At 35.4% G+C, this 27283-nt stretch overlaps 1 protein-coding gene across 2 annotated transcripts; it reads right to left on the minus strand.

The window, feature by feature from the left end:
- Window positions 1-5397: 5397 nt before the first annotated feature.
- LOC124413031 lies at window positions 5398-27097 on the minus strand. Of its 2 annotated transcripts, XM_046893374.1 has the most exons (5): window positions 26625-27097; window positions 26215-26479; window positions 19280-19590; window positions 5565-5809; window positions 5398-5522 (listed from the first exon to the last, which is right to left on the minus strand). In XM_046893374.1, the coding sequence occupies exons 1-4, from the start codon at window positions 27067-27069 to the stop codon at window positions 5730-5732; spliced, it is 1101 nt and encodes a 366-aa protein (XP_046749330.1). In that variant the 5' UTR covers window positions 27070-27097; the 3' UTR covers window positions 5398-5522; window positions 5565-5729. The 2 variants fall into 2 exon arrangements, 1 of the variants encoding a protein (XP_046749330.1); XR_006929846.1 differs by lacking the exons at window positions 19280-19590; window positions 26215-26479; window positions 26625-27097 and adding exons at window positions 6566-6889; window positions 9037-9433.
- Window positions 27098-27283: the final 186 nt, after the last annotated feature.

Here is a 27283-nt window from a genome sequence, read left to right on the forward strand (position 1 = left end):
CATACATTATTATGCAATTACATTCGTATGTAATTTATATGGACACAGACGTGTGTGTACATGTACAATCGCATATATATATATATATATTAGGGTGATTCAAATGAATTTTTTTTTTTTCGAAAAAAAGTGGTAGTGAAAAAACGATTTGAAATGACGAAAAAATAATGCCTGCACGCGGAAAAAATTCTTACTCAAGATTTAGAGGTCGCGCAAGTCGATTTTATGTATTTATTTAAGGTTTTTTTTCGTAAAATTTAGATAATATCATAATTGCCAGTGTAAATATATATTTTACGAAAAAACCACTTATCTTGTTCTTTGTTCTTGTTCTTGTTAAATTTGACATAATCCAGTATTTTATGAGATATTTCTCGGAAACGCATTTTTTTAAAAGAAATGTATAATAAAATGTATATATATATATATGTATTATATACATCTTCAAAGTTGACGAACGACTAGATATATTCGCTTTGAAGTACGTGCTTTTAATATTCCTATTAATCCTATATAATATATAATCGTTTTATTATTAAACAACAAATAATTCTAGAATCGTTATCAACCCGTAACTTCGGACATTTCATCGAGTCTTACATTATTATGCTATATCATATTATACCTACCCATTGACACGTTGAGTATAATTTAAATATAATTAATATATATATATATTGAGTAGTTATGGCAGCGTGGGAGCTATATTGTGAAATAAATTACTTCTGCGTCATTTACTTTCTGACGGAAGGAACAGAAGAAAAACAGAAAAAAAAAAAAAAAAAAAAACAAGAACAACATTTCTAATCGGTTTACAAAATGAATAATTTTATCTGTATATAATAACAGGGTGAAGAATATATATTTGCAGAATTATCTGTTATAGAATTCTAATCATTTAAAATTCTTTCAAGCAAATCATAAATAATGATGAATAATTACAAAAATAATGTAAATGAAGAGAAAAAAAAAAAAAAAAAACGGGGTGTTTAACCGTGTCAATTGCGCTTGATATTATTGTTTATATGTCGAAGAATTTCTGTTTTTTTTTTTCTTTTTTTTTTAACCTTCTCGTGTCTACAAAATTCATGAGTGCAAATTTCATTATAGATTAAAAAAAAAAAAATTTCAATAAATTTAATCCTTTCTAGCGGTCGTTAAATTCTGCATCACAAATTTTGTTCAATTCGTCTTCTTTGTCGGATTATTTGATCGATTTTTCTTCTTCGGGGTCTATTTTCTTTTCACGTTATTAATATGCTACAGTCGAATGGTTAATTTTTCACTTTGCATTGCGTGATTACTCAAGTCTGATTGCAAAAGTTTATCCAACGTGGCTCTCATGATTTATCATTTCCTTTCGTTGTATACCTAGACTTATGTACAAACATGGATACAAGCATATGCGTTCATTGCAATGCTGATAATTGCGGTGATAACGGCCCTGCAAAATTTTAGGCTACCTATAATTTACTTGTGTTTTACGCGCGATACCTTCACGCATCTTTTATTATTATCATTATTGTGTATAATGTGATAATTAATATAATAAAACTATCTAATTTAATTCCCTTATGCAATTTATATTTACACTATAATTACAATATATATATATATATATGTATATCCTATAACATGTTTATTATATAATTTAACATTTGAATTTTTTTATTATACTTTTTTTAGTCGGTTTCTTTTAATTATAAATTTTAGTTTTCTATTACAACATGACTTGCCATGCTAAATTAGCGCCGTGTATAAATTTTTTTCGTGTATTTTTCGTATTTTGTATAATACAATAATATACATAATATATTATTAAAACGATTTATTTAATAGAATTGTGCATTTTTGAGATTGTCGCGTATTCGGTTAGACGATAACGATTTGCAGGCATATAATATAATAACTATTATATCTACGGATTTAGTTTCTCTAGTATAGAAAATTCACAATTATGCATTTGGATTTATCGAGTCGAAAAAATCGGGAATCAATCTAAGGGAAAAAAAGTACTGCCTGCCTGATTTGAATAAAGTTTTTCGCCTTTTTTCCGTGATCATTGGTATAGTTATAAACTTTTTAGTTATACGAAAAGTCGAAATGTAACACACTAACAAGATTTTCACCCCTCATTCGTCGTTTGTTTATTTATTTATTTATTCAATTCTTCTTCAATCAATATTCCTAAAAATTTATCAATTCTCGATTACGCAGATTTATAATTTTCCTTCTCTCTCACCGTCGCGCCAATCGAATGGATGGAGAAATTTTAAGAGGATTCACAATAATAAGGAACTGTAACTTATCCCTCGTATTTATATATTCATGTATTATAAAATTTCGGCTGAAACAAATTATTCGGCGATTCAACGTCATGTGTATACGAATGTATTATATATTGTTTGAAAATTAACAACAACCAGATGAAACTATGACTATCATTGAATTATAAAGAATAAATTTCAACATAACGTATATATATATATATATATATATATATACTTAAAATTCAATGGTATACTACAACTACAATCCATATTTACAACGATTTATACATATATAATCTCATTAACGCCTTCAACAAACTTGTCATTTAAACATTATAGGTATGTATGTCAATTATTGTTGTTGGTGGATATGGGTATAATATAATATTACAAGTTAATAATATTGCAATAGATTTATATACCCAAACGATTGTGTGACGCGAATGCACTTTCACAAGCTCTATAAACTTTATTTTATACGTCTTTCATTATTTATGCATTTATTCATTGATATTCTTATGCGTTACGTTTTTTTTTTGGGGGGGGGGGGGGGGGGGGGGGGGAGGGGCATGTTTTTATTTATTTTTTAAAATTATTTATATGAATACGATGAAAAGAAAAAAAATCTCCCACAATATGTACATCCGACATATTATTAATATTACTTAAACACTGATGCGACGTCTGAAGTTCTCTTTATTTTTTTACGTACATTTTTTACCAATAGAACAATTTTGGGATAATACTTTACATAATAATTTTTTTAATCAAACCCAGCTGACTTTTGTTTAGTATAGGAGACGATGAAATGTGAGAAATTGGTACGGCATATATATTTATATGAAATTTAGAAATACTTAGAGACGGCCGTTGGTCTATTAAAAGTGCAAAAACGGAGTTGCTAAACGATAATCAGCTTCTCTGGCTGGCGATAAGGTTTCGTTTTCTAAACGTGTATGGGGCCATTCATTAATCACGTAAGGGTCCCAAGGGGGGAGCTTCAGAAATCTGTAAATGACTTTATCTCGGGGCGAGAAACTTGAGAAATTTGATAAATTTATCATTTTTCATTAATTTTTATTACGACATATATTCGCACACTGATTATTTTTCTATTCGACATATTCTAAAGCCTTCATCATTTTTCTAATGCTAAAAGAGGGGGAAATAATAAATTCACAAACGTGAGTTTAGGTATCGATTTTTCATTTCAGATCATTTGAAAATGGTTGGAAATCTGGTATATTTTGTTCGATTTTACTCTCCAATAATTCGAGTTATTCGGTTTATTATTCTCTAAAATGTAATGAAATTTTTTTATTTTTTAAACTATTATTATTATTATTATTATTATTTTATCTCAAGAGCCGAGTGATATTGACTTTAATCAACAAATAGCAGTAGTGGAAATTAACTATTGTGAAAAAAATCTGTAGTTTCATTGAATTTCTCAACAATATTATTCTAAACAAAAGGAAAAACATGCAATGGCGAGGTGAAAAAGTTTCAGGAAAATCAGCGCAACTAATCGACATACTAATTTAGTAAATACTAATAGGTGTGCGACAAAAAAAAAGTGTATTAATACATAAGAAGAATACCTTGAATATGACTAGTAGTGAAAATCAGAGAAAAATATTTACAACATTTCTGTAGGTAAGCAAAGTCGATAACTGATCGTTATTCCCGAGATTTCCTGAGTTGTGAGGAAAAATTAAATGAAAATGAAAGAAAGAAAGAAAAAAAAAACAACAACATTGGATTAATTATTAATTCATTATTATTATCGTTACTATTATTAATAAAGTTTCTTGCCTAACATATCCTGACTACTACTTACATTTTCAACATTATATTCATGTACACTGTAACATGGCATATATTACATACTACGACACGCATAGGTACGTTGTTGTTAATAAAAGTTTTTAATATCCGGTTTCAATTTTAATGTACAAACACTGTAACAAGTTCAGATGGTATTTATAATATCCGTGAATGCGTTATAAATATTTATAGATAATATAATATTCAATTGATATTCATATTTTAATCATACAATTGTGTATTAATCGTCATCATCGTCATCGTTACCGTCATTATCATCATTATCATTATTATTGTACATCTATTAATACTTAAAATTACGTGTATGCAATATTTTTATGTTATGGCATTGGCACGTTAAACCTGTATTAATATTATTATTATAGTCTTGCTTATAAATAACGATACATACGGACAAAATTAATGATTTTTTTCGCATTATCTTATCTCATTCCGTTTCCTACTTTTGTCGCGTTTATATCTGGACTGCAGGAATTCCTCGCGGAAAATCATCTACTGTTATATGTACAATTGAGTATATATATCGACCAATTCCTATCGTATCATATCATACATATATATGTATATAATATATGCATACTATCTAACACGATGATAATAACATGTACAGTAATTAACAAACATACATATATGTATGTATTGTATATATGTATAATAGTTATGGCAACCGTATAATAATTCTTAATAAATATTTACATTTTTTTTTTTCGTACACCACGTGGGATTAACTATAAACTAAGCATCGTGAACTCACCTGCAACCACGATTGTGACCTAAGGAAATAACTTTTTTTTTTCATTTTCTTTCTTCTAATTTTCCCCTCTCGCACAAAGGTATTCTAAATCAATGGATTGTTTCGTTGTTGCGACAATTAATAAATGCAAGCAGATTTTATAACAATCTAAGTATACAGCGTGAAATTCTAGGATAATATTTTGAAGTTTGAAAATCAGTTCGGATATATACAATTTGGTTGTAAAATATTCTCACCCTAAGCTAATTGTTATCTGATCAGACTTGAAGAAATTCAATACATAATTTGAAAAAGAATTATCGATAAGCGCGATTTGTTCAATCGAGACCAAAAAAAAAAAAAAAAAAAAAAAGACGAAGAAGAAGAAAAAAAAAAAATAGACAAATTACAAACATATGCAGTATTGTTTATGAATATGTAATTAAGGTATAATTAATAAATATTTTTATCTCGAGTGAAATTCAATAGCATACGTTTGATTTTTATCAAGGCATATGTATGTATGTATATATATATATATGTATGGAAATGAAAATAAATCAATTCTTCAGAAATGTACGCTACCTGCACGTGTGCCGTATGCATGGTGATATATTATAAATATTTCTCCAGCGCGAGAGAAGATGATTTTTCAGTTCGCGGAATTATACCTATATATATATATATATATATATATATATATATATACCTACCTAGTGAACAAACAAATTCTTTACGCACGTTTTTCTCCCTGCTATTTTTGCAGGGTTTAAAATTTATATAATTACATATACACGTTGCGAAAACGAAGGCGTGGGATCGTTTTTCTCTCCTCTGGTCCTCTTCGTCGATCCGATAGTACGTGCATAACAGGCTTTTCACTGCTGAGCTGTGCTGTTCTCGGGCACGAAGCTGTCTTGACTAAGTGAACTCAATAATTCCTCGTTCTCCCTTCGAACTGCAACAAATTTAGAGAAATCGAAAATCGTGTTTTTTACAAGCCTGACAAGACTTGCCGCACAGTTGCAAATTTTTCTCTCTCATCGTTGAGGAAATTATCTAATTTTGAAAAGCTTTCACAGTGAAAGCTTCTTTTCTTTTTCTTTTATTAAGGTAATTTGTTAGGGTTCGGATGAGATTTTTTACAAAATATAAGAAATTTTTTTTGCCAATACTGCAGTCAAATTTATTTCACGATTTTTGCGAAATTATCTTGCAGAGCAAATACCAAATACTGCTAAATGGTCTTGATTCTGCCGTTGAAATTTTATTTTATTATTTCATGTTCGTGAATTTGTTTGTCGTCTTTATTTTTTATTCTAGTCTAGTATTTATTATTTTCGTTTGTTTTCTGTTTTTCTTTTTTTTTTTTTTTTTTTTTTTTTTTCCCCGCAATTTGACGAAACAGTCACAACGCACTAAATCAACTATAGGAGAGAAAAATTTACACCAGTTTTGAAAATATTTACGTTTCGTTTATGCGAACGAATGAAGGAAATCTTGAAACATTTAGAAAATGAAAAATGCTGAAATTAAAAAAGATTTCCAACGAATGAGGAAGAGAAAAAATAATCACGATGTTCAAAATTAGTTTTTATCCAAACGAGGAGTAGCGATAAAATTTCAAATACACGTATTGAAATGCAATTCGCCGATTTTTTTAAACCGCAATTTCTTACTTAGTAAAAGCCTTTCTTTGTCTATGTATATTTACGTTATTTATCTTGACGATCGTCCGATTCTTTTCCGGGATCGGCAGGCAGGCTGTGAAACGAGCTGTGCGTCAGGGTGATGACGACGACGAGAATCGAGGCGACGAGTAAGAAGATGAAAATAGATAGTACAATGATAACGATTTTCCGACGACTTCGATCCTGGGCGATATCGACGGGGTTTCCCACCGGGGGAATCGCTATTTTCACAACTTCCGTCGACGCGACGACGCTTCCTGCGTTACCACGTATCGAACCCTTTCGACGCACTGTGCTTCCCCTTTTTGGACGATTCTTTCTGCAGACACTCGCTCGTCTCCCGTCTCCTGAACATCGTTTTTCACCACATTTTTTACATATACTTGCTTACTCATGTTTTACTTTCTATACAGTTTTACGGGATATCGCAATGATAAGAGACACTGCAAAAGTCTAACGAATTCATGGCGAATAAAGAGAATCCATCGAGGAATAGGAAATAATTCTATGCTGGAATAAGGCTGATTAAGAATTGATTGCACGGAGTTGTAATATTATCCAGACTTTCGGCCATATGTTTGACAAATTTAAACAAACCGATGATAGTTTTATATTATAGAGATGAACAGAATATCGTTTTCTTTTTTTTTTCTCTCTCTCTTCACTGTACGTTTCGGTATCATCCTTTTTCTGATCTTAATCTTTGGTGTTCTTGTTTTTTTTTTTAGGTGGAAGTTTCCTTGTGAGGAAGAGGAGAGACCGACTAGTCGTGATTCGAACACTGGTGAGTCTTCAATTTTTATCGGAGTAGATTTACGAAATTTGAATTGAAACATCGACTAAACAATTGCGAAATCACGGGACGACAGATCGAAAGAAGGTTAGATGCATCGTTGGAAACTCGAGGACGATAGGAAAGTGAAAAGATTATTTTTCTCGATGATTTTTTTTTTTTTTTTTTTTTTTTTTTTTTACCCAGTTTCGATTAAGAATAACGAATGAAAAATAAGGCTTTAAATTTTTATCTCAGCTATCGGAAGTCATCGATCAAAGCAGGATTAATCAAATACACAAAATCTTGACGTCTGGCTTGTAGGAATTTAGTTTTTGAAAGAAACGTTTACTTCAACCAATCTGGCAAGACTTACGCCGATCGGAAATACCTTCTACGCCTAATCTATAACTTCCTGTTTGCCCTCGAGCCCGTGCAGTTAACCCGACGTAATTCGATGGGTCGTGTATCAGTGGTTGAAACAAAAAAGGACGAAATCGGGCCACGCAAGGTTCTTGGGAATTTTTCTTAATCCTGTTGTCTATTTTATATCGCGCATTCTCCATAAAACAGAATTTTTTAATCACTCTATGGTTAGCAAATTGTTTTTGCAATAGCATGTAATATTTGGATTTTTATTTTTTTAAACTTTAAGTATCGTTGTACGTCAATTATCAAAAAATTATGGGACGGTTCAAATAGCGATGGATATTGTAAATCAGTTGAACGATTTGACTAAAAGTGAGTTTTAGACGTTTAAAAACGAAAACTAATAAAAAGATTCTGGATTAATATTTTCAAGTGTGTAATAAAATGTTGTTATGAAAGTTTTTTTCAAAACATCCGAAAGTGATGCTTTGGTAACCCGTCTGGATATAAAATTATTTATTTGGTTCGAACGAGCAGAGTTAGGACGAAAATACTGAATTATGATGTTAAAAAACGAATTAAATTTTTATATCAAATTTCTCAATGTTTTGATAATAATGAAGTCTGTACTGAGTAGTGCCACACGATCTTCGTAGCCTTAAGAATATCGTGCGTAAAATTTTTTATCGATTTTTTTTATCGAAATCGTAAAGAGATTCTGTAAAAAGACAGAAAATAAAAAAAAAAAAAAATAGCAGTTCATTTTGCGTGAATAACGATTTTCCAACATGGCTTGAAAATTTCAATTTTACCTCATTCCATTCGAAAGAAAAATATTAAATATACTCACGCAGCGTAATTTACTGAAAACATTTTGGAAAATCAGAATGACCAGAATTCCGAAAATAATAAAATCGAAAAAACCAAAACAAAGAAAGATCAAAGACAGAAATTCACACAAATGAAAATCTTCCATCATTCGGAATTTCAAATTTTCTCATTTTCGTAATTTTATCCTTTCAAAATTTTGCACTTTCAGAACTTTGAGCGTCGGATTTCGGACCATTTAATACTTGTGTGATTTACTTCGAATTTCGCCATGAAAAACATCGGAATTTCGCACAATTTCGGAACTCTTCAACCCCCACCCACCAATGAACCCCAGCGTAGCTTTATAATAAAATCCCTCTCACCCCTCGTAATTAGCTACGTCATTTACGGACAGCCCTTATTCAGCAAAGAATTATATACAACGAAAATTGCAAAGTCTCGGGCTGACAATAAGAATAAACAAGCTTAGGCGGAATGCTCGAATCGCCATATTAGAAATTCTATATCCCGAAGCGTTTTCACCTAGGGGAGTCGTCCCGGTGTAGCTGTTGGCTCGTGATCTCGCCCCGTGGAGGCTGGCCCGACGACTCCCGACGTGAATATCTCCGTCAGTTATCGTCCTGGATCGTCGGGGTCTTCCGGACTGGGAGTAAACGGAATTAGAACGCGAGGGATGCCTCCCCGTCTCGGGGGGATAAAGTCCCGGCGTCTCGAGGCCCCCGCATTGAAAAATCGCGGGGGATGGATTTTGGCAGGATTCCGGACGCGTCGATAGATCGTCGATGTAGAAAACTACCCTGTCCTCGGCTGCTGGATCCGACAATCGGTCACTTCGACACTTGTAATCCATTTTTATCCTCTCGCTAATTATGCGAGAATTTCTATCCGGCGTACACGTGTTTCGTTTTTCTTTTTATCTCACTCTTTTTTCAACAATTCACACCAATGCAGAGAAAGAAATTTCGTTTACACCGTTGAGTTGTTTGATTTTTGGAAATAATTGTTAGTTTGTTTTTTTTTTTTTTTTAATATTTTTTTTTCATTCATTCATAGTAAAATAACTCGTTAGAAAGTTTATAGATCATTATTTGATGAATAATCTTTACTTTCGGATCGAATTTAACAGAGTTTTAATCGTTTCATTAGATTATTCGTATACAAGGACGTTTATGGTAATGATGATGGAAAATATTTCCATTGTTTTTTAAATTGTTCGGTAAAATCGAGGAATTCACGTTTGCTTGTGGTTTGAGAAATATTTTTTACCACCGTGACGTTAATGCCTTGAAATTATTCGGTCAAATCACTTGCTGAAAGATTAATTTTATAATGTTCAGCGTTCAAAGCTTACGATTGACAGAGTGGTGAAACTTTATTTATGGTTTGAAATTTTTCTCCATTCAATCACCAAAGAAATTAATTACTTTGAACTTGGAATACAAAGAGCTTGAAACGGTGTTTCGCTGTCGTTCTATCGCTTCGATTTCTATTGTTGTAAAAACTATTCTTCACCATTTTTCAACGAAACGCCAATCGATTGTTTAAAGTTCAGATTCGTGCGCATAGATCATTGCAATTTATACGGTTTAAATGCGCAAACTTTGTGATTTGAACACAATTCCTAAATACTCTAATCAAAAATCATATTCTCGACGAAAAAATAAAGAAATAAATAAAAAAATAATGCCGCACTAATTGAAATAGTTTTAACCAAATCGAGGTAAATTCGAGGTAAAATTAACGAAATTTAAACCCAGATTACAGCTAATAACGAAAGCCGGTTTATTATCGATCGATAAATTGTAATAAACGCACGAATACTAACTATACTAATGAATTATTCTCTCTCAGGCGGAGATAACGTCACGTGATATAAATGATTTACGATTCGTCGACAGAAAAACTCCAGTCGCACAAATTGGTGTGTATAAAATATTTTTCGCTCGTCGTTCTAAATTTGGCATGCTCGGATAGCAGCGTACGTGTACATACATACATACGTGCATTCAAAGCGTGTCGATTTAACGCGAGGCCTCGATCAACGCTCGGCATTTTCCTGGATCAATGTTCCCGATCATTCACCAGCAAATATCGGCTCTTCAGCTGTACATATAGTTATATTATACGATTCTATTTTTCAGGTTCATTGCCTCGCTCAATTGGCTCTGCGTGTAGCCAGTTAAATACGAGTGTAGAATTTTGGGATCCGGAACTCGTTTTTCACGATCGTATATATTTTAAAGCGGTGAACGAAAGCTTAACGAAAGCTTAACGAAAGCTTTGAATTTTTTATTATTATTTGAAAAAAGTTTTTTCGAATAAGCCTAGTAATAAATTTTGTTTTCTATACGCGGAAAAAAATATCATTTTTTATCATACGATTTAGAAGTTTTATATCTCGATATTAAACAGGGATATAAAATGTAGAAACACTCGGTTTTCACCCTCAGAAAGTGGGCGAAAGCCATTTTTCAATACAAGAGTTTGAAGAAGATAATTGGATTCCGAAAGTTTGCTCGGCCGAAGAGTCGGTGAAAATCTTTCGCGGTAAGGAAACAAAATTTAGAGGGTTTTAACGGCTGATTGTGAGGACGAGAGCAGCTGAGACCTTTCGCGTCGTAATCCCCTTCAAATATTGACACTATTCTTAAGCATCTCTGATTTACGACGACGTGTATATATTTCACTAAGAATTTCCGATACTTCAGGGAAAATTCTAACCGTCGTTATAGATTGCGGTTCGATCAAAGGGAGCATTAATTTTTTTTACGCAATCTTGAGATGGGCAAAAAAAACAAAAAACAAATAAAAACGAGAAAACAGATTGATAAAATTCTTGCACGAAAATCTTTCGAATAAATCGTTGAATAACTGAAGGGCTGATCTCGACCGCTGAGCCCGTTTGCTCAGAATACATAAACTAGCGAAACGGAAATAGTTAGAATCGTTTTATCAACGTCTTTTCTGCTATGTGTATACACTGAATGGAATTTTTTTTTTTTTTTTTTTCACCTTGATTTATTGCACACACGCGCAGGTAAATTTATCGTCGGAGAAATTGGTGCGAATGTGAAATTGGGCGAGCTGTGCTTTTTTTTTTTTTTTTTTTGGATTTTTTTATTTCGATTTTTTCATCTCTTTATTTTTTTATTTTATCGTAAATATACACGCGGTTATGTTTTACGATCGTTTTGATATACTTCCAAACGGGTCACGATGATGGCCGGGAATCAACTTGTTTCTTGGAATTTTGCTCTTAGTGTCTCGTAATTTTTTTTAAATTGGCATATACTGCATTTACGTGGATACATAAGCACAGAGTTGTGAAAAAAATTGGATATTGCGATACGATCGAGAAAAGGTGGGGAAAATCGTTTTTATATCGAAAGCATGATTTACATTATAGAAAACGCCAACTTTACATGCAATGTCATGTGCCAGTTCTTTTCATTCTATATAACTGTGTTCAACCAACGTCAAAACAGTTCGAGGAGTTTATTGTTTCAAGTTAACGGTTTAAATGCAAAAACTTTTGGAGTGAAAATCTCACGTGAAAATTCGTATCGCTTTACTCGCGATTTAAAATTGAATTTAATAAAAATCGATGCAAATCACGAATTATTTTGCATACCGCGAAACGATCAGAAGCTGCGATCGCCATTTTTTTGCGGCGAAGGCACCTCCTGCGAAATTGAATAAACAGTGTTTTTTATCTTTTTCTTCTTCTTCTTTTTAGTTTGTGTACACGATACCGTATCGCCCGATAACAAACACATCCGGTTTAATATACATAGTAGACCCTTGAATGCCCTCAACATAAATCTACTGCGGATATATTAATTGGTATATTCCAGTGAAATTACAGGCCTCGATATTTAAGAATTTGCGATGATGCAAAAATTTTCTGCGCTTCATTATCACGACACTCTATATTGCGTAGTACATTATGCCGAAATTAATTGGGAAACAAAAATTCGAATAAGTGAAAGATGATAAACGTTGTAGGGCTGGGAAATTAATCCATCAATCCTAGACTTGGAATAACAGGTTCTTCAATCAATCAATTAATCGGTTCTACCTACCGATCGTTTTTCTTTTCAATTAATCATTATTTTTACCATTAAATCGTTTTATTGGCAATTTTGATTCATCAATTTTAACGATTAATCGCGCAATTTGTCATTTTAATCAATCTATTTTTCGATCAATCGACCAATTCACACTTATTATTTATTTCTTTGCACAGTGTATTCCGTCGTTTTACAATAATATCAACTCGATTAAATCATGTCCAAGTTTTCCCGATTAATGCGTAATTTCTGCACAATTCTGCGCGGAATTGACCGTGTAATCGAAAACTGAACAACGCAGCAGAGTGCGAAATGCATTTAACTGCACGTATTTAAGGTAATAACATCAGTAGATTATAGTTGAGGAACATAAATCTATGTATAAATAAATACCTCAGGATTACCCGCATCTGGTGTATTAAAGTCGAGATTCTGCAACGACGTGAAAAATTGAAGTGAACAAAAAAATATTTAACAAACTCCAACCTAATTATAATGACTAAAGTCTCTTTTTAGAAAGAGAGGAGAAAGATTTGGAGAAACAAAAAAAAATTATTATAAATAAACCGAAGCCTAAGTTCATAGCTCGCTTTTGGACGGAAGCTGCTTCCTGCAGTGGCTAATCTCTTCTTGGCATACATGCCAAATATCTCTGGACTATTCGACAGGCCCGAACGGAACTAGCCGTACTCTAATGCTGCGTTTAACGTCCGTCAGTATTATATATCCGATTCGATTTGCACGCGCAAATCTCACCGATGAAAGGCGCTCGTTTTCACTTATCACTTGACGAGGTTGATCCGCGGAAGCCAAATTCTATTGATTTGGATTTCGATCGACGATCGTCCTTGTAGGAGTTGCAGCAGAGGATTTTAAATCGGAATTAAAATTCCAGTAAACTCGGTCAACGTTTGTGCAACAATTCATGTGTAGATTTAATAGGACTTTTTTCCTCATCAATGAGCTTTTATTTATGTACCCACATTGGCTGAGATTAGTCTGCTCCGATTTAACGCGCTCATTTCGAGAAGCAATGGATGGAGAAATATACGCGTAAAATTTTTCGCTTCCAATACCGAAGGGGGAAAAACAAACCTATAAACACGCTCGTGACCCTAAAACGAAAATCGAGAACAATTGGCATGTGCATTAAGTCGAGACGAAACCACATTCGCCTCGAATTGCACAAGTTCGTGTTTGACTATAAACCGGGACCCGTCAAACGTCGGTATATTAATACACCCTGCACGATTATTACGAGCTGTGCAGCATAGACGAGTGAATGGCTTTCGGCGCATTACGAGTTCTGACTCTATTTTAATTACGCATAGTTTCAGAAGCCGATTTTACCCTTGAACATTCGAGAAAGTCAGCGATAATCGAGTCTCGTGTTTTTGCCAAACATTGTAAATCGATGTTGGAATTAGCTTAACGATGGAGATGGAGAAAAAAATACTCATTTTTACGTCATGGGCATTGAAAAGTCCACTTTTTGTGCCAGTTTTCGTTCCGTAAAGTAACGCTTTATACAGCAGCGAACAAAGTTGCGGAATAAAGTCTTTATTCCGCAGTTTTAATGCGCAGTTCGAAGTGCGCATCCCAAACTGCCGAATAAAGTAGCTTCGTCGAACAGCTCGCGACATAACCTCACTCTTCGTTTTGCTTTTCAATGCCCATTGCGTAAAAAATATAGTATTTCGCATGCCCGTAAACCGTTTTTTGGCTCGGATAATTTCAGTACTCCCTTCCGGCTCGCCTTCAGCTCGTTCTGAAATCTTTATCCGTCCCAAAAAAAAAAACAGGTGGTTTACGGGCATGCCACATAAATAGCTATTTTTTCTCACGGAGACCAAATTTTCAACCAAATTTTCAACAAGGAGGAACAAATTTTGTTCAACAAACTTCTGGCAGGTTGAATGAAAGATTTTTGTGGAAACTTTAGAAATGCTAAAAAAAAGAAAAAAAATATATTGAAATCAATCAGGATGAAAAAAAAAATCAAACTCTTGGTCGCAAATTTGACGAGGATGTTTTTTGTTTTTTTTTTTGCGAATTCGTCCGAGGAATGATCAAATCTTTTCAAAGTTAAAACCGTCCAAGGTTTCAAGTTCATTCATATTTGAATTTAAATATTTCAAGAGAGAATTTTGTAATCTTTGTACGATTAGCGAAGGTCTTTTGCTCCAGATTATTGATCGATTTCAAGTTCTTTGTGATTTATTGACGCGATATCCTATACATAATAGGCTTACACCATGCGACCGTGTACCTACGGTGTATGCTGGTGAAAAATTATAACAACTTTTCACGGTTTTAGTTGTATGGCCTGACCGGCCAGGAAGTCTGTTGAGGTTCGAAAATTGACCTAAATTTTCTTTATTAATACTTTGCCTGTACGGTGAATGATGCAGAACAGCTTTGAGGTTTTAAGATTTAAGTAAATTTATAACGACTAACTGCCGAGTGATATAAATATCCGGGACACGAATCACGAGATCAACGTCGGATCTTGATGTTGAATAAAAAAACTAAAAAAAAAATGAAAAATAAAACTAAATAATATACCTACTATTAAAGTTAAAAACTCTTTGACCTTATTCCAGAAACAAAATTTCCCGCTTTCTCATCTCGCGACGATCAATGCACACTTTGTGCGTGTTATTATAGTGCCCGTTTCGTTGTGAATCGAGAGCTCCATAAATTTATCTACAATTATTATGATAGGAGAAAAATATCCTGCTCATATCGTATAAACTTATGAAAGATGAAAATTCATTGTAAACGATAAAATTCGTTGAATATCGTTTATAGTTTAATGAATATTACGCGCGCTCGTCAATGATTCGATCGCAAGATCAAAAAGCCATGAAGAAAAAAAAACAGAAAAAAAAAAAACTGCGATCGGAAAAGAAATCTTGGCAATAAAAATGTGTTTGACGATTTTTGCAAAGCTTCAATTACCGGTTCATAAAATCGCGATGAAACTTACAACAACTTCATTCGGATAAAGATGAAGATCAAGTTCATTCAATAACCGCGATGAATGGGCAGCCAAAGCTTCGAAAGATTTTTTTTTCAAGCTCATCTCATGAATGAATATAACTTGGCAATGCGGCGAACATCGTGCTGTTCGACAAAAATAATAGATACTGAATTATATTGAATGAATCGACGAACCAAAATGGCAGGTGAATTGAATAAAATGAAAGCAAGGTAGACGAGGTTCTTAAATCTTTTTAAACGAAGATCAAGAAGAATCCACGTGACCTTTACAGAATTTTCAATAAATCTGGAAAAAAAAATCCAAAAACAAAAAAAAAAAAAACGAAAAAGAGAATTTTTGTGGTGAGCTAAGAAAGAAGAATCAAAAGGTTAGAAAGAGAAAAAAGAAGAATTAATTATAACGTTGTTCGAAAATGTCTTTCGTTCACAATTGTGTACACATTCATCGATACAACAAGTGTTTGATCTCATTGATCTAGAGCGAAGAGAGAAAAGTAATGTTATACTTATTTGTTTCATTGAACTCGATGATTTTGCGACGGAAGGAATTGAAGAGACGGTTCGAGGCGAGATGAGTGCGTCCAATTAGTTAACATTTCAATAACCCTGGGCGACAGGATGCCGAGACTTGAGCTGCAGAAGTACAATACATGCTTGAGAAGAATGAATCGAAGCTTGAAGAATTTTGATAACAGCTTGCAAGGCCTGTGTTCGCGAAACTTATTTTAATTGCACTGATAAACTCGCCGAAAATTTGTTACCATTGCAGCTTAGTTGCGCTGGCATATCACGTGATTTTAGTCGAACGTTGATAAGGAGGAATAATTTCAAATTTTCATTGATTTTACTTGATATTGACGAGTTGATTAAAACGATATTTTTGTGGATCAATTAAATAGAATGAACGAAACGAGTCGGTGATTTCTTTTTTTTTTTTTTTACGTGAGAATTATCACTGAACAAACGTTAGAAGTTTAGGAAAAACCTGAGATCCGTATGATTTAAATGATAGAAAAAGAAAGAAAAAAAAAAATATAAAGAAATCATCTGAGATTAGAAATTTTCTGCTTATAAACCCCATTTCTAATGTACAAAAAGTACGCGAAAAAGTATCTCCTGAAATTCTGTTTAAAGAAAATCGAAAATTTCAAACTTTGAATCGTTTTTTCCTTTAATTTGTCAACGGATGACAATCAAGTTTTAAGACTTTAAAACAAATCGGTAGAATATTTTTCAACCAAAAATATAACCGATCTGAAAGTTTTTTTTTTTTTTTTTTCGTTTCTATTTGTTTATTACTATAAAAATCTGTCGAAGTCGAAATTTCTCTCGTCGTCCGCACTTTACACGGATAAAAGGTGAGGCCGTGCTTCTTCACTCCTTACGCACTTAACAAGCCATCGTGAGTCGATCGAATGTTAATTTTTGAAACGAGATGTAATCTGGTCTGGCGTGTATTACTCTAGTGTGCGAGCCGGAACAAGAGCACTCTGTCACGTCCGAGGTGGAATTGGTAAGACACGCGTCATCGGTGGATAAACAAACTCAAGCTTGGCTCGTATTATTGCAAATACACTCAAGTTTCGAGCACCGTTAACGTATCGGCCTCGACGTATGTGTATGTGTATGTGTATGTGTTCGCCAACGGCAGGTACGCGACGAAGAGGAAGAAGGAAAATAAGAAGCGGTTCCGAGGAATCTTCAAGCTCGACTAAAGTCGAGGTTCTACTTGCGTCGAATCGCTTGCGGAGGTGGGGCTGATGTTTGCACGTATCCGTTCTATATATATCTGACCGTGAAGAGGAGCTTGCTCGAAAGTTAAACCTTTGCACGGATTCGAGTACCGTAGATCGAACACGCTGAAACGGACTCGAATGTCGCCTCCTGCGTCCTCACCGGCTACCTAAATCGCGAGACCTGCCTTCGGCATCTCAAAACTTCTTTTCAACTATATTTCAACCGTTGCGTTGTGAAAATAGACGGCTTCTCCAGCCGTAGGAACGATATTACAGGGCTTGTACGATTTTTGGAGGCGGAAATTCCACAACTTTTCCTGGGATTTTTCGAACCATGTTTCATGATCTGAATATCAATTTACAATGAACAGTCTGCGATTTTTTGTAAGAAGAAAACGAAAATAAGTTTTGCTTGGACGAAACAGAATTATAAGTGAATTGTTATTTTTTTTTTTTTTTATCGTAAGAGTACAGTGCTTTGTATAAAAACGAGTTTATTTCTTCGACGGAATTGAAATTCCAGTCTTATTTTCAAAATTCTCTGATTTTTCCCTGCTGTAAGAAATTTCCGGAGTTTTTACGGGTTTCCACGTTTTTACTTTGTCTGTAGGAACTCTGGATAAGCTGTAGAAAGTAGTGGACAGAAGTAGAAGAAAAAAAGGTTATAAACAATTCGTGAGTAAAGTTTTCACTAACCAAATTTAAAATACACGTTCTCATTCAAAGGGCTTTAGCAGCCTGTTGAAATATTCACGTCAACCTGACTTTCAGAGTTTCAAATTATCTATTTTTGGACGTTTAACAATTTTTTTTGTAAACCTGTGCTTCATTTTCGTATCTTAGTATAAGATATTTCGAAGTTTCTTTTTTATAATTAACAATAAGAAGTGAAAAAAATAATTAAACGATAGATGATATACGTATGTACCACGTGTATATTATAATAATAATAATAATAATTAAAACGAAGTTGAAGAATTCGGTTCTCTCGATTTCTTCGTGTATTAAGCGAGAAGTTAGATGACGGAAGATTCTTTTGTCGAAATGAAAAACATTGATAATAAATTTTTGAATTGCATTGATATGCAATTCAGTGCATAAGGGTTAAATCTGACTGCATTTCTGCATTTATTCAGGGTACAGTTTACTAAAAATTAGCCTGCATTTTGACAACTGAATGTGCATTTCGCCTGTCGTTATTTATCTGATTATTCGGCAAATAGTCGTTGATCAGTCGATCGTGTCGATCTTGAAAATGTACCCTGATTGCATAAACACAATCAATCAGACTTACCCTGTAATTTTTCTTAATTTCCCGTGGGAATTTCGTGTCGAAGGAAAAAATCTCGGAGGTGTATGGAAAATTGGAAGCAGGGTTGAAATTCCAAATTTGAAAACTTCCGGAAGCGCCAAATTGCGAATTTTTTGCTGGTGAAACTTGAAGTAAAGAAATCAAACTTTGACGAAACATCAAAGTTTCGAATAGTCCGAAACCCGACGCTCAAAGTTCCGAAAGTGCAAAAATGAGAAAATTGAAAAATCTGAAACACCGGAATTCCGAATGATCGAAGACATTCAGTTCCGTGATTTTCTGGCTTGGTGAGATTTTACCACTTTGATCTTTCTTCCTTTTGGATTTTTGCGATATTTTTACATTCGGAATCCTGGTCATTCTGATTTTCGGTTTTTCTGATTTTTTACACCCGTTCGTTGTATATTTGAATTTTCGAAATTTTGCACTGTCGGAACTTTACTTCTCGGAATTTCCCTCCTTCGTAACTTGAATCCTCGTAAAACCATCGACTTTCCGACCAATCGAAACTCTCACCTTTAGTAAAAGCTCGATTTCTTCACTTCACTCCAAGTTTCCCCAACAAATAATCCGGAATTAGACGCTCTCGGAACTTTTCAAATTCCGAACTTCAACCCCGCCCCAAATTTGGGTAATGCACGTACCCATGTCGTCGATAATGGGTGCCATCCTGAGCGTCACTCCGACCAGAAGTAGCGACATGGCGAGAAGGAGGCAGGCAGTCGCGACGATGGTCCATCGAGCTCGTGGTGGAAGCTCCTCAGGGTCGGCAAGTTCTTCGGATGTTTCTCCCGGGCCGATTCTCCGCCGGCGTCGTTTCCGCTTCCTCTTTGGCCTGTGATACTTATCGCAAGGACCGCGTCTCTTCTTTTGATCGTTGTGACTGTCCTCCTCGTCTTCGAGCTCGTCTTCGAGGTTCAACGCTACGTAGTCGTCGACGTCGTAATGAATTTTCCTGATGAAAAAAAAAAAAAAAAACAGTCGCGCGTTAATAAAGAGTTACATTTTTCGAATACCGAATTCAAGAATCGAGGCTTTCGATGAAGCTCTGGCTTCGGGGGGATGAAAGAAGAATCGATAGCCTTTACAACTGTTCGAGGTTTATGGGGTGGTGAACAGAGTAGGATACTGAATTTTTTGTTGGAGTAGTAATTTCCAAATCTTACCAAAACTTAAACCTTCCCCTAAAGCTTCGATGTATAATAATAATAATAATAATAATAATAATAATAATAATAATAATAATAATAGTTGAGGTAACGGAACTTACAGCTGATACTTATATTTGTGCTCTTGTGCGTTAATTAACGTTTTCCACGCTCGTTCTTTTAACAACGAAGTTTAACGAGTTTCGAGAATTCTATAGATTTATCAGGAAGGTATAGAAACCGTTCACGGAGTGGTGGGTAGTCGGGTCATGGTACACAGCGATATTTCATCCCAGTGTTTTCGTTTCATTAAAGTGTAATCATCTGTAATAGACGTCGAATAATAAATATCTCGTTATGATCTCGGTGGTGATTATTTTAAAGTCTTGGAATTTATGGTCCACCGTGAAGTTGGCCTCGATGTTTATCGTGATTTACGAATCCAAAGTGCTGCTAATAAGATAATTTATCAAACCTTAATTTTACTAATGCACAATCTTTATTCCTTCTTTTCAAGCTCTTTGATATATATTTCAATACGGTCGACGAGGCGACCTGAGTTTACCGAGTCATTACATCGATCTATTTTCAAAATGTAAAAATAAGTCCGGAACTATACGTTTACCTTACGTGCTTGTGATCGATGACGCAAACCGTGGCTATTTGTTGAGGGGGCATAATTTACACGATTCCTTCGAGAAGGGCGAACAGCAGCTCGATACTCAGAAGTATATCTATTCTTTTTCTCAAAGTGTTACAATTCTATCCGATTACCTACTCGAAAAAACGCCTCGCCTATTCACTTCAAAGTTTAAACTCAGCGTTGAAACATTTCATAATTACGACTGTCAAAATTACATTGACTTATTGCGCACGCATACCTTGGTGGAAATAATTTCGACGCCTAACTAGAAATTTGATTTTACGAAAAGTTGGCATTTTCAACGAAATTCTAAGAATACCACGATGAAAAAAAAAATTCATTTTCATTATTCATTTTTAGGAAGAAAAAAAAAAATCTATTTTGTCCGTGTCAGAAATTTCAAACATCTTTTAACAAAAAAAAAAATTCTACATTTTTATAATTTTTCTTCGAAATTTGTAATTTTTTTTTTTTTATATATACATATAGATAAATACTACGATTATCCGACGATTTTTCACAATCTGACACGCTTTCAAATAATTTCAACAATTTTCAACGAACTGCATTTTACTGTGTTTTAGCGTAAAAGTTACCTTCGCCAAGCTATCGTGAAAAGTGATGCAAGCCTTTTGAATATTTGAAGGTTTCATCCCCATACTGTCTTCTTTTTATACTCTTGTTCTTATTATTATTCGTAGCTCGCTATCCAGCTATAAGCAATCCCTTTTGCACATCGATCTTCATTTGCAAGAATACAATGCAACTATGCATACTATATCACAAAATATTATAAAAACGCAGATGCAGATATAGACGGCGGAGGTGCCTTTTCGTTGAATGGGGAAAAGTTTCGCGGTTCTTGAACAGTAACGTCTATGCGAGGTAAAATCAATAGAAATATATGACTGTCATCTATATGCTTTATATGTTGAACTGCATAGAGTGTTGATGCATCCTTCGTGTTCACTGCATTTGTGCCTACGATACCTGCTCTTTGCACATACATTCAACGGCATTGCAGCTATTCATCGCGTGGCGCAAAATTGTAGGTATGTACTAGAAGAAGTTTTAATTAAAGATGAAACTTGAGCATTGTTCTTCGCTGCACGAAAATACGCTGATGACATACGGACGCGGTGTTATTTTTAATTGGTAATTGTTTTTTTTTTTACTTTTTTTTTTCTTCTTTTTCTACTATTCTCATCACGAATATATCTTCTACCTTCTCAACGTCACGTATTAATGTTACACGCCGTTTGTGTAAACCAATCCGAAAAGTTTTTTTCAGGAATTGTTCTTTCCTCGTTTCGAATCAACTGTTCAAACCTGGATACCTGATTGAATACCTTTTGTTCTCGAGTCGAGTTTCAACCTATTTTTGTGACTTTGAAACACCTATAAAGTTCATTTATCCTCGATACTGTTTATCTGAAGGATTTCGCTGTCTTGAAATAATTTTTATCAGTGATTTGATGAGGTGTGAAGTTATAAATTATAATTTTAATTGCAAAAAAAATGGTATAGATAATTTATAAAAGTTGAAAGTTTCTTGTTGTTAAATAAATATGAACGTCTCAGTTCAGGATTGATCGTTTCGAAAATTCTATATCAATCATTTATAGAAAACACTTTTGAAAGTGGAAAATTTACCTGTAAAAATATACAACGTTTGAAAAAAAAAAATAATTTGAGACCAGATTTAAAAACTAAATTTTGTTACATAGAAAACTATTTCAAATAAATAATCCGCAGACCCGCTATAAGGCACGCGATCGTTTACCGAATCGTTATACGCGTATATGTATATACGTATGTAAATTTAGATTTTGAGCCATTTTAGTTTACACCAAGGAGCACCGTAAACAAACAGATTTACTTCGGGGTATATTTTTACACCGATCAGACATCGTTATACAAGTATCTATAGTGAATTTTTATTTATTTAACTATTCATTTTTTAATGTTCATTTTTTTCTTTCCCCCCTCGATTATCTCCATTATTTCTCCTCTCGTTTAATTATTCCCTTCGTTTATTATCTCAATGCCTTATGGACTGCTTATGAACGAATCTTTGTATCGAGTTATCATCGGGTTTGTTCCGCAGCTATTTTCCAGGACAATCGCGTCTTCATCAGCTATTCAAATTTCAACTAAGAAATATACACAGAAACATGTCAGTCTGAAATTAGGTTTCGTTTTGATAACGATTTTTTTTCCACCCCAACAACCCCAGGAAATATTTAAAACTCTGGCGAAATGAGGAACAAAGTATTCCACGACTTTTTCCAGACCCGATTGCGAACCGTTTCGTAATCCATATCGTGATAAAACACGCTAGCAATATTTTACGGTGTTTGATGATATCTCATAACTGCGGGCTACTAAATTTCTCACTACAGCACCACAGAGGAAACGGCACAGCTGCCACTCGCCTCATTTTGCAAGGGGTTTACTCTCCGATCAATATTAGACAGTGGAATTAGCACGCCGAAGAGGCACGCGGTTAAGGTCCTATTTAAAGACTTCAAAGGCTTCTCGAAGCGATGCAGTTCATCGATCTAATCGGTAATTAACATCTTCGATGGGAAAGTCTGGGGTAAATAATTCTTTTTGCCGGAAATCGTCAGCCGAAACGAGACGCATCTGGAGCTTCCCAAACGTCGAAAGCTCGCCAATTTACGCATCCACACATTTTTCAACATCCTCGGGGCCAATTGGCCAAAGTCATAACAAATTCGTTAACTCGACAGGAATTATGCCCCAATTTCACCAAATGAATTAGCGGCCAGCTGTCCGGCTGCAGCTTCGAGAGACACGGAGCTGGATTTGATACCTACTAATTGCGCATCGCTTTGCTCCACGTTCACCCCGCTAATCGAACAGAAGCTTCCTAAGGATTCGATCGTCGTTTCCGAGTGGAATTTCCGATCCATGTAACAACCCCTGGTCAATCGGCGTGATGGGATTTCCTCGTCCTTCGACCGATTGTAAGGAGAGTAAGAGACAGAGATTAACGTATCGGCAGTTATTTTCACCACGTGATTCGAACGAATGGCAGAACCTTTTTGACCTGGTAATTAAGATGGAAAACTTTTAGGATCGATGATATATTTCATTGCAGACTTATAAGTGTACTCGCAATCAATGTGGCGTTCGTCGATTCGAGAAAAGCTTTTCGAAACTGTTTAACCACAGCTGTTACCGTATAGTCGGGTGAATTTTCTTTCCCATCAATTTAAATCCCGCTCATCTTTAGTGGCCGAAGTTTAACGCCGGATAAGTACCCACCTAATGTGCTTTTTTCCCTTTAGTCGTGTGAAAAAAACTTTCCCCCAAAAAATCTCACTCGCTTAGCAGTTTTTGCCCGATTTATATTCCGAGCTTTGGTATATCTACCTAGTATACGTGCACCACCCTAATCCCTGGAATAATCTTACAATCAGGGTGATCCACGAACGAGGAATTAATCAGAATTCTGGCGAACAGCCAAATCTACTATAGGCCTTCGCGATATTCATCCTTTAACAGACTTTTCACAATCTCTGATGTGTGTTTGTATTCCGCGGCTGCAGAAAAACAGACGAAAGTTTGCTGATTCTCTGCCAATGTTACCATCATCGTAATGCATGCGATTAAATGCGGAATCGGTATATAATACTACGATTCTTCTCTAGTTTTACACTGTACGTAAGGCGTTTCCTGGTAAATATCGCAGAGTATGTTGGGTTGCCTAATACCGAGGGGAACAAATATCGGTAAAACAGACCTACCGAGTCACGAGCACTTTATTTAAGTCAGGTGATATGATCAATTTAACGTGACTTATAAACAACGAAACCACAACTTTGCAACACAGGCAGTTCCAGCTCACTAGCAAGGATTTTAAACCCGCTGCTTACCGATAAGTCGGTCAGTCTATATTACCGATATTTGTTCCCCTCAACGGTAGGCAACCCAACGGTTAATGCGGCGTTTACTAGGTTACACCCTGTATAAGAAGAACATTGTCGAAACCTTTATTATCTCGTTAGAAGGCAATTTTACGGTCTCGTTACTCGGACATTTCGCCCTGGTTTATTCACGTCGTCACGCTCATTCCACTTTTTAATCTCTTGACTTATCACTTTCTTTTAAACGAATACAATCTGTCACGTGAAAAATAAGCCACGCCCACGCACGTTCTGACGTACGTCTATGCGGATGGGGGATGGTGGATGGGGAGAAAAAGAGGAGTAGAAGAGAAGGGTAGAGAGGGGGAGAGAGCTTTAACAAGTGTTGGATGTTTTTGAGCCGCTTTTGCTGTCTGGTAAAGGAGGCACCTCTATTATCTCGGTGTTTCGTGAAAGGGTTTGGTGCTTGCTAAAATATCTAACTTGAATTATCTCAAAGGTAATTATCACGGACGGGAGGTTAATTAGCCTTCACGACAACGTGCTAGGCTGAGAACTGAATTTTCTAGCACCGGCATTGTGCGGCGATAATCGTCAGAGAATTTCACTGGCAGAGAGTTACGCGACTGGTTATTATCGCTAATAATCACTTTTGACAAACATTTCGTTAACTTTGCCGTTTACACGCTAGACGCAGTTTTACCTTCGACATCTTTCTTCAAGCTTCGCCTGCTTTGCTTTTGGTCAAAATAAACACTCACAATTCCGCATGGTTCATAGCTATTCTGTTTTGACGACCATGCCTTTCTCTCTCTCTCTCTCTGTCTCTTTCTCTCTCTCTCTCTTCGTTCAATCCTCCGTCAGAGATCCATAGTTTAAACAAAACCCGGTAGCCTATTGTTTATAAACGTCATTCAACTTTCAATATTATGTGGAGCACGTGTGTGTGCCTGTATGATCATTTTAGACTAAACTCTGCTTTATGCATGTACGTATAGTTTGAACGTAATGCGTATTATAGATTTGACATTTTAGGGTAAGCACGTCGAGCATTAGAAATCAGCTTAAAAAATTTCAAAACATTTCACCTTTGATCCTAAAGTATTAAAATATTATTTGTTGGTTCGTTAAAAATTTTTTCGATTTTGTTATGACTTCTTCAATAACCGGATAGCAGTGATAGGTATGTTTTGAAACTGTTCAATCGAGAGGTTTCAAACTTTAAAATATCTTTGGCTATTTGTCCAAATCAAAGATTTTTGCGTTCAACAAGATTGACCCATTTCTACTTTATTTCTTAACAATTTACATTTTTAACCAAGATTCGAATTGGTAATGATTATTCGTAGATTCTGAAAGATTAAAAACTCATCGTGTTTTCGGGGGAACGAATGTTGAGAAAAAATTCTAGACATTCTTACTACCCAGTTAATTGTAACTGAAAATTTTCCAACTTCTATAATACCATAAAATGAATGAATTGAAGATTTTTGTTGAACGTCTACGATGGGAAGATATAAAAAAAAATAACATTACGCACGCGGTGCTTAGTAACTTCGTACCCAGCCAACTGTGGAGTGCGGAAAAGAAAATGGGGAAGTGAAAAGATACGGAGGGAGAAAGAAAGAGAGAAAGAGATGCGCTGTAAGATAAGACGGGTGTAGTAACTAAGGAAAAATGAAACGAAATTGAATTAGATTGTGAACGTTTGTAACAAGGTACAGGCAGTTACCGTAAATACCGCAATAAGTTTAAAAAAAAAAGGAAACGTTAGTATAAGCGTGCCAGGAGGATTTTCTAATTTATAAAAAACTCGAGGACACTCGTAGCCTTAATACCCGACAATTATCACAAGATCCGGCTAATCCGAATAGTGGCATATATATTCAACTCACAGCTGAGTGGCGCTCTGTGAGAAACAGCAGGAGCTTTGCTGAAGTCTTGGTAATTCACGAGTGTCACCAAAAGCTTCCCTCGCTCGTTCAAAGTTGAGCAAGTCCAACTGCTGGTCTCTGTCAATGCCTAACAGAGCTAGTCCGGACTCGGGGCCAGGATCTTCCAGGACATTCCGCAGTCCCGGAGGACCCTGAGGACTTCGAGAGTGCCGACGTCTCTTCCGAGGACTCTTGGGCTGTTCCGTATCCCTCGGGTGTCCTTTGCCTGTGGGGAAAGAAGAAGAAGAAGAAAAAGAAGAAGAAGAAGAAGAAAAAAAAAAGAAAAGGTAGAAGAAGAATCAGAAGAAGTCGAAGACTGTCGGCGCGAAACTTAAAAGCTTGTGATCTTTAGATCCAGCATCACTACTTACCGTATTTCGTCCTCTGTCGATCCGTCTGGTTAGTCAAACCTCCTGCGACTCCAATGAATTCTCCACAAGGTGCCGAGTCGTGACGCCTGTGCTTACGGTCCTCCTGCTTCTTCTTGTCGTGCTTGTGATCATGGTGATGATGATGGTGGTGGTTGTCGTTCTGTTGGCCATTGTGATGATGGTGATGGTGGTGGTGGTGGTGGTGGTAGTGGTTTTGGGACGAGGACACCGTTGAGGATGAGGTTAATCTCGGTCTTCGTGGACTGGCTGGGGCGCTCCCGACGCGTCTGGTCGCCGTTGAAGCCGATGCTTTCATGGACTCGACTTTCGTTTCAACGAGCGTGGCCAGGACGGCCTCGAGCCTGGCCACTTCGACGTTGCTCGACGCATCTTCAGTGGAGACTGCTTTGTCCGCGACTTCACCGCTCGTCGGCATAACAGTCATTATTCAACGATTTTGTTCACCATGTCGAGTCCTCACCGTTCCACACCCCCTCGCGCCTCTGACTCTCTCTCTCTCTTTCTCTCTCTGCGATCTTCCCCTTTATTATTCCACGGCCATTAATCCTGGACCCCAAAACGACACCCGGTAGAGTGGTCCGAATTCTTTAAGAGAACAATCCAGGCCTTTCGAATGTGAAATAAGAACGTTGAAATAC

Source organism: Diprion similis, chromosome 1 (assembly GCF_021155765.1).
Source record: "Diprion similis isolate iyDipSimi1 chromosome 1, iyDipSimi1.1, whole genome shotgun sequence".
In the NCBI taxonomy this organism is placed as follows: Eukaryota; Metazoa; Arthropoda; class Insecta; order Hymenoptera; family Diprionidae; genus Diprion; species Diprion similis.

Excerpts from the sequence above, each read along its gene's own strand:
- LOC124413031 (XM_046893374.1), bottom strand. The coding sequence starts at position 27,069 with ATGACTGTTATGCCGACGAGCGGTGAAGTCGCGGACAAAGCAGTCTCC. Across the intron at positions 19,591-26,214 it reads TCACAGAGCGCCACTCAGCT|GAAAATTCATTACGACGTCG; the intron begins GTGAGTTGAATA and ends TTTTTTCATCAG. Across the intron at positions 5,810-19,279 it reads ACCCATTATCGACGACATGG|TTCGAAGGGAGAACGAGGAA; the intron begins GTACGTGCATTA and ends AATTTGTTGCAG.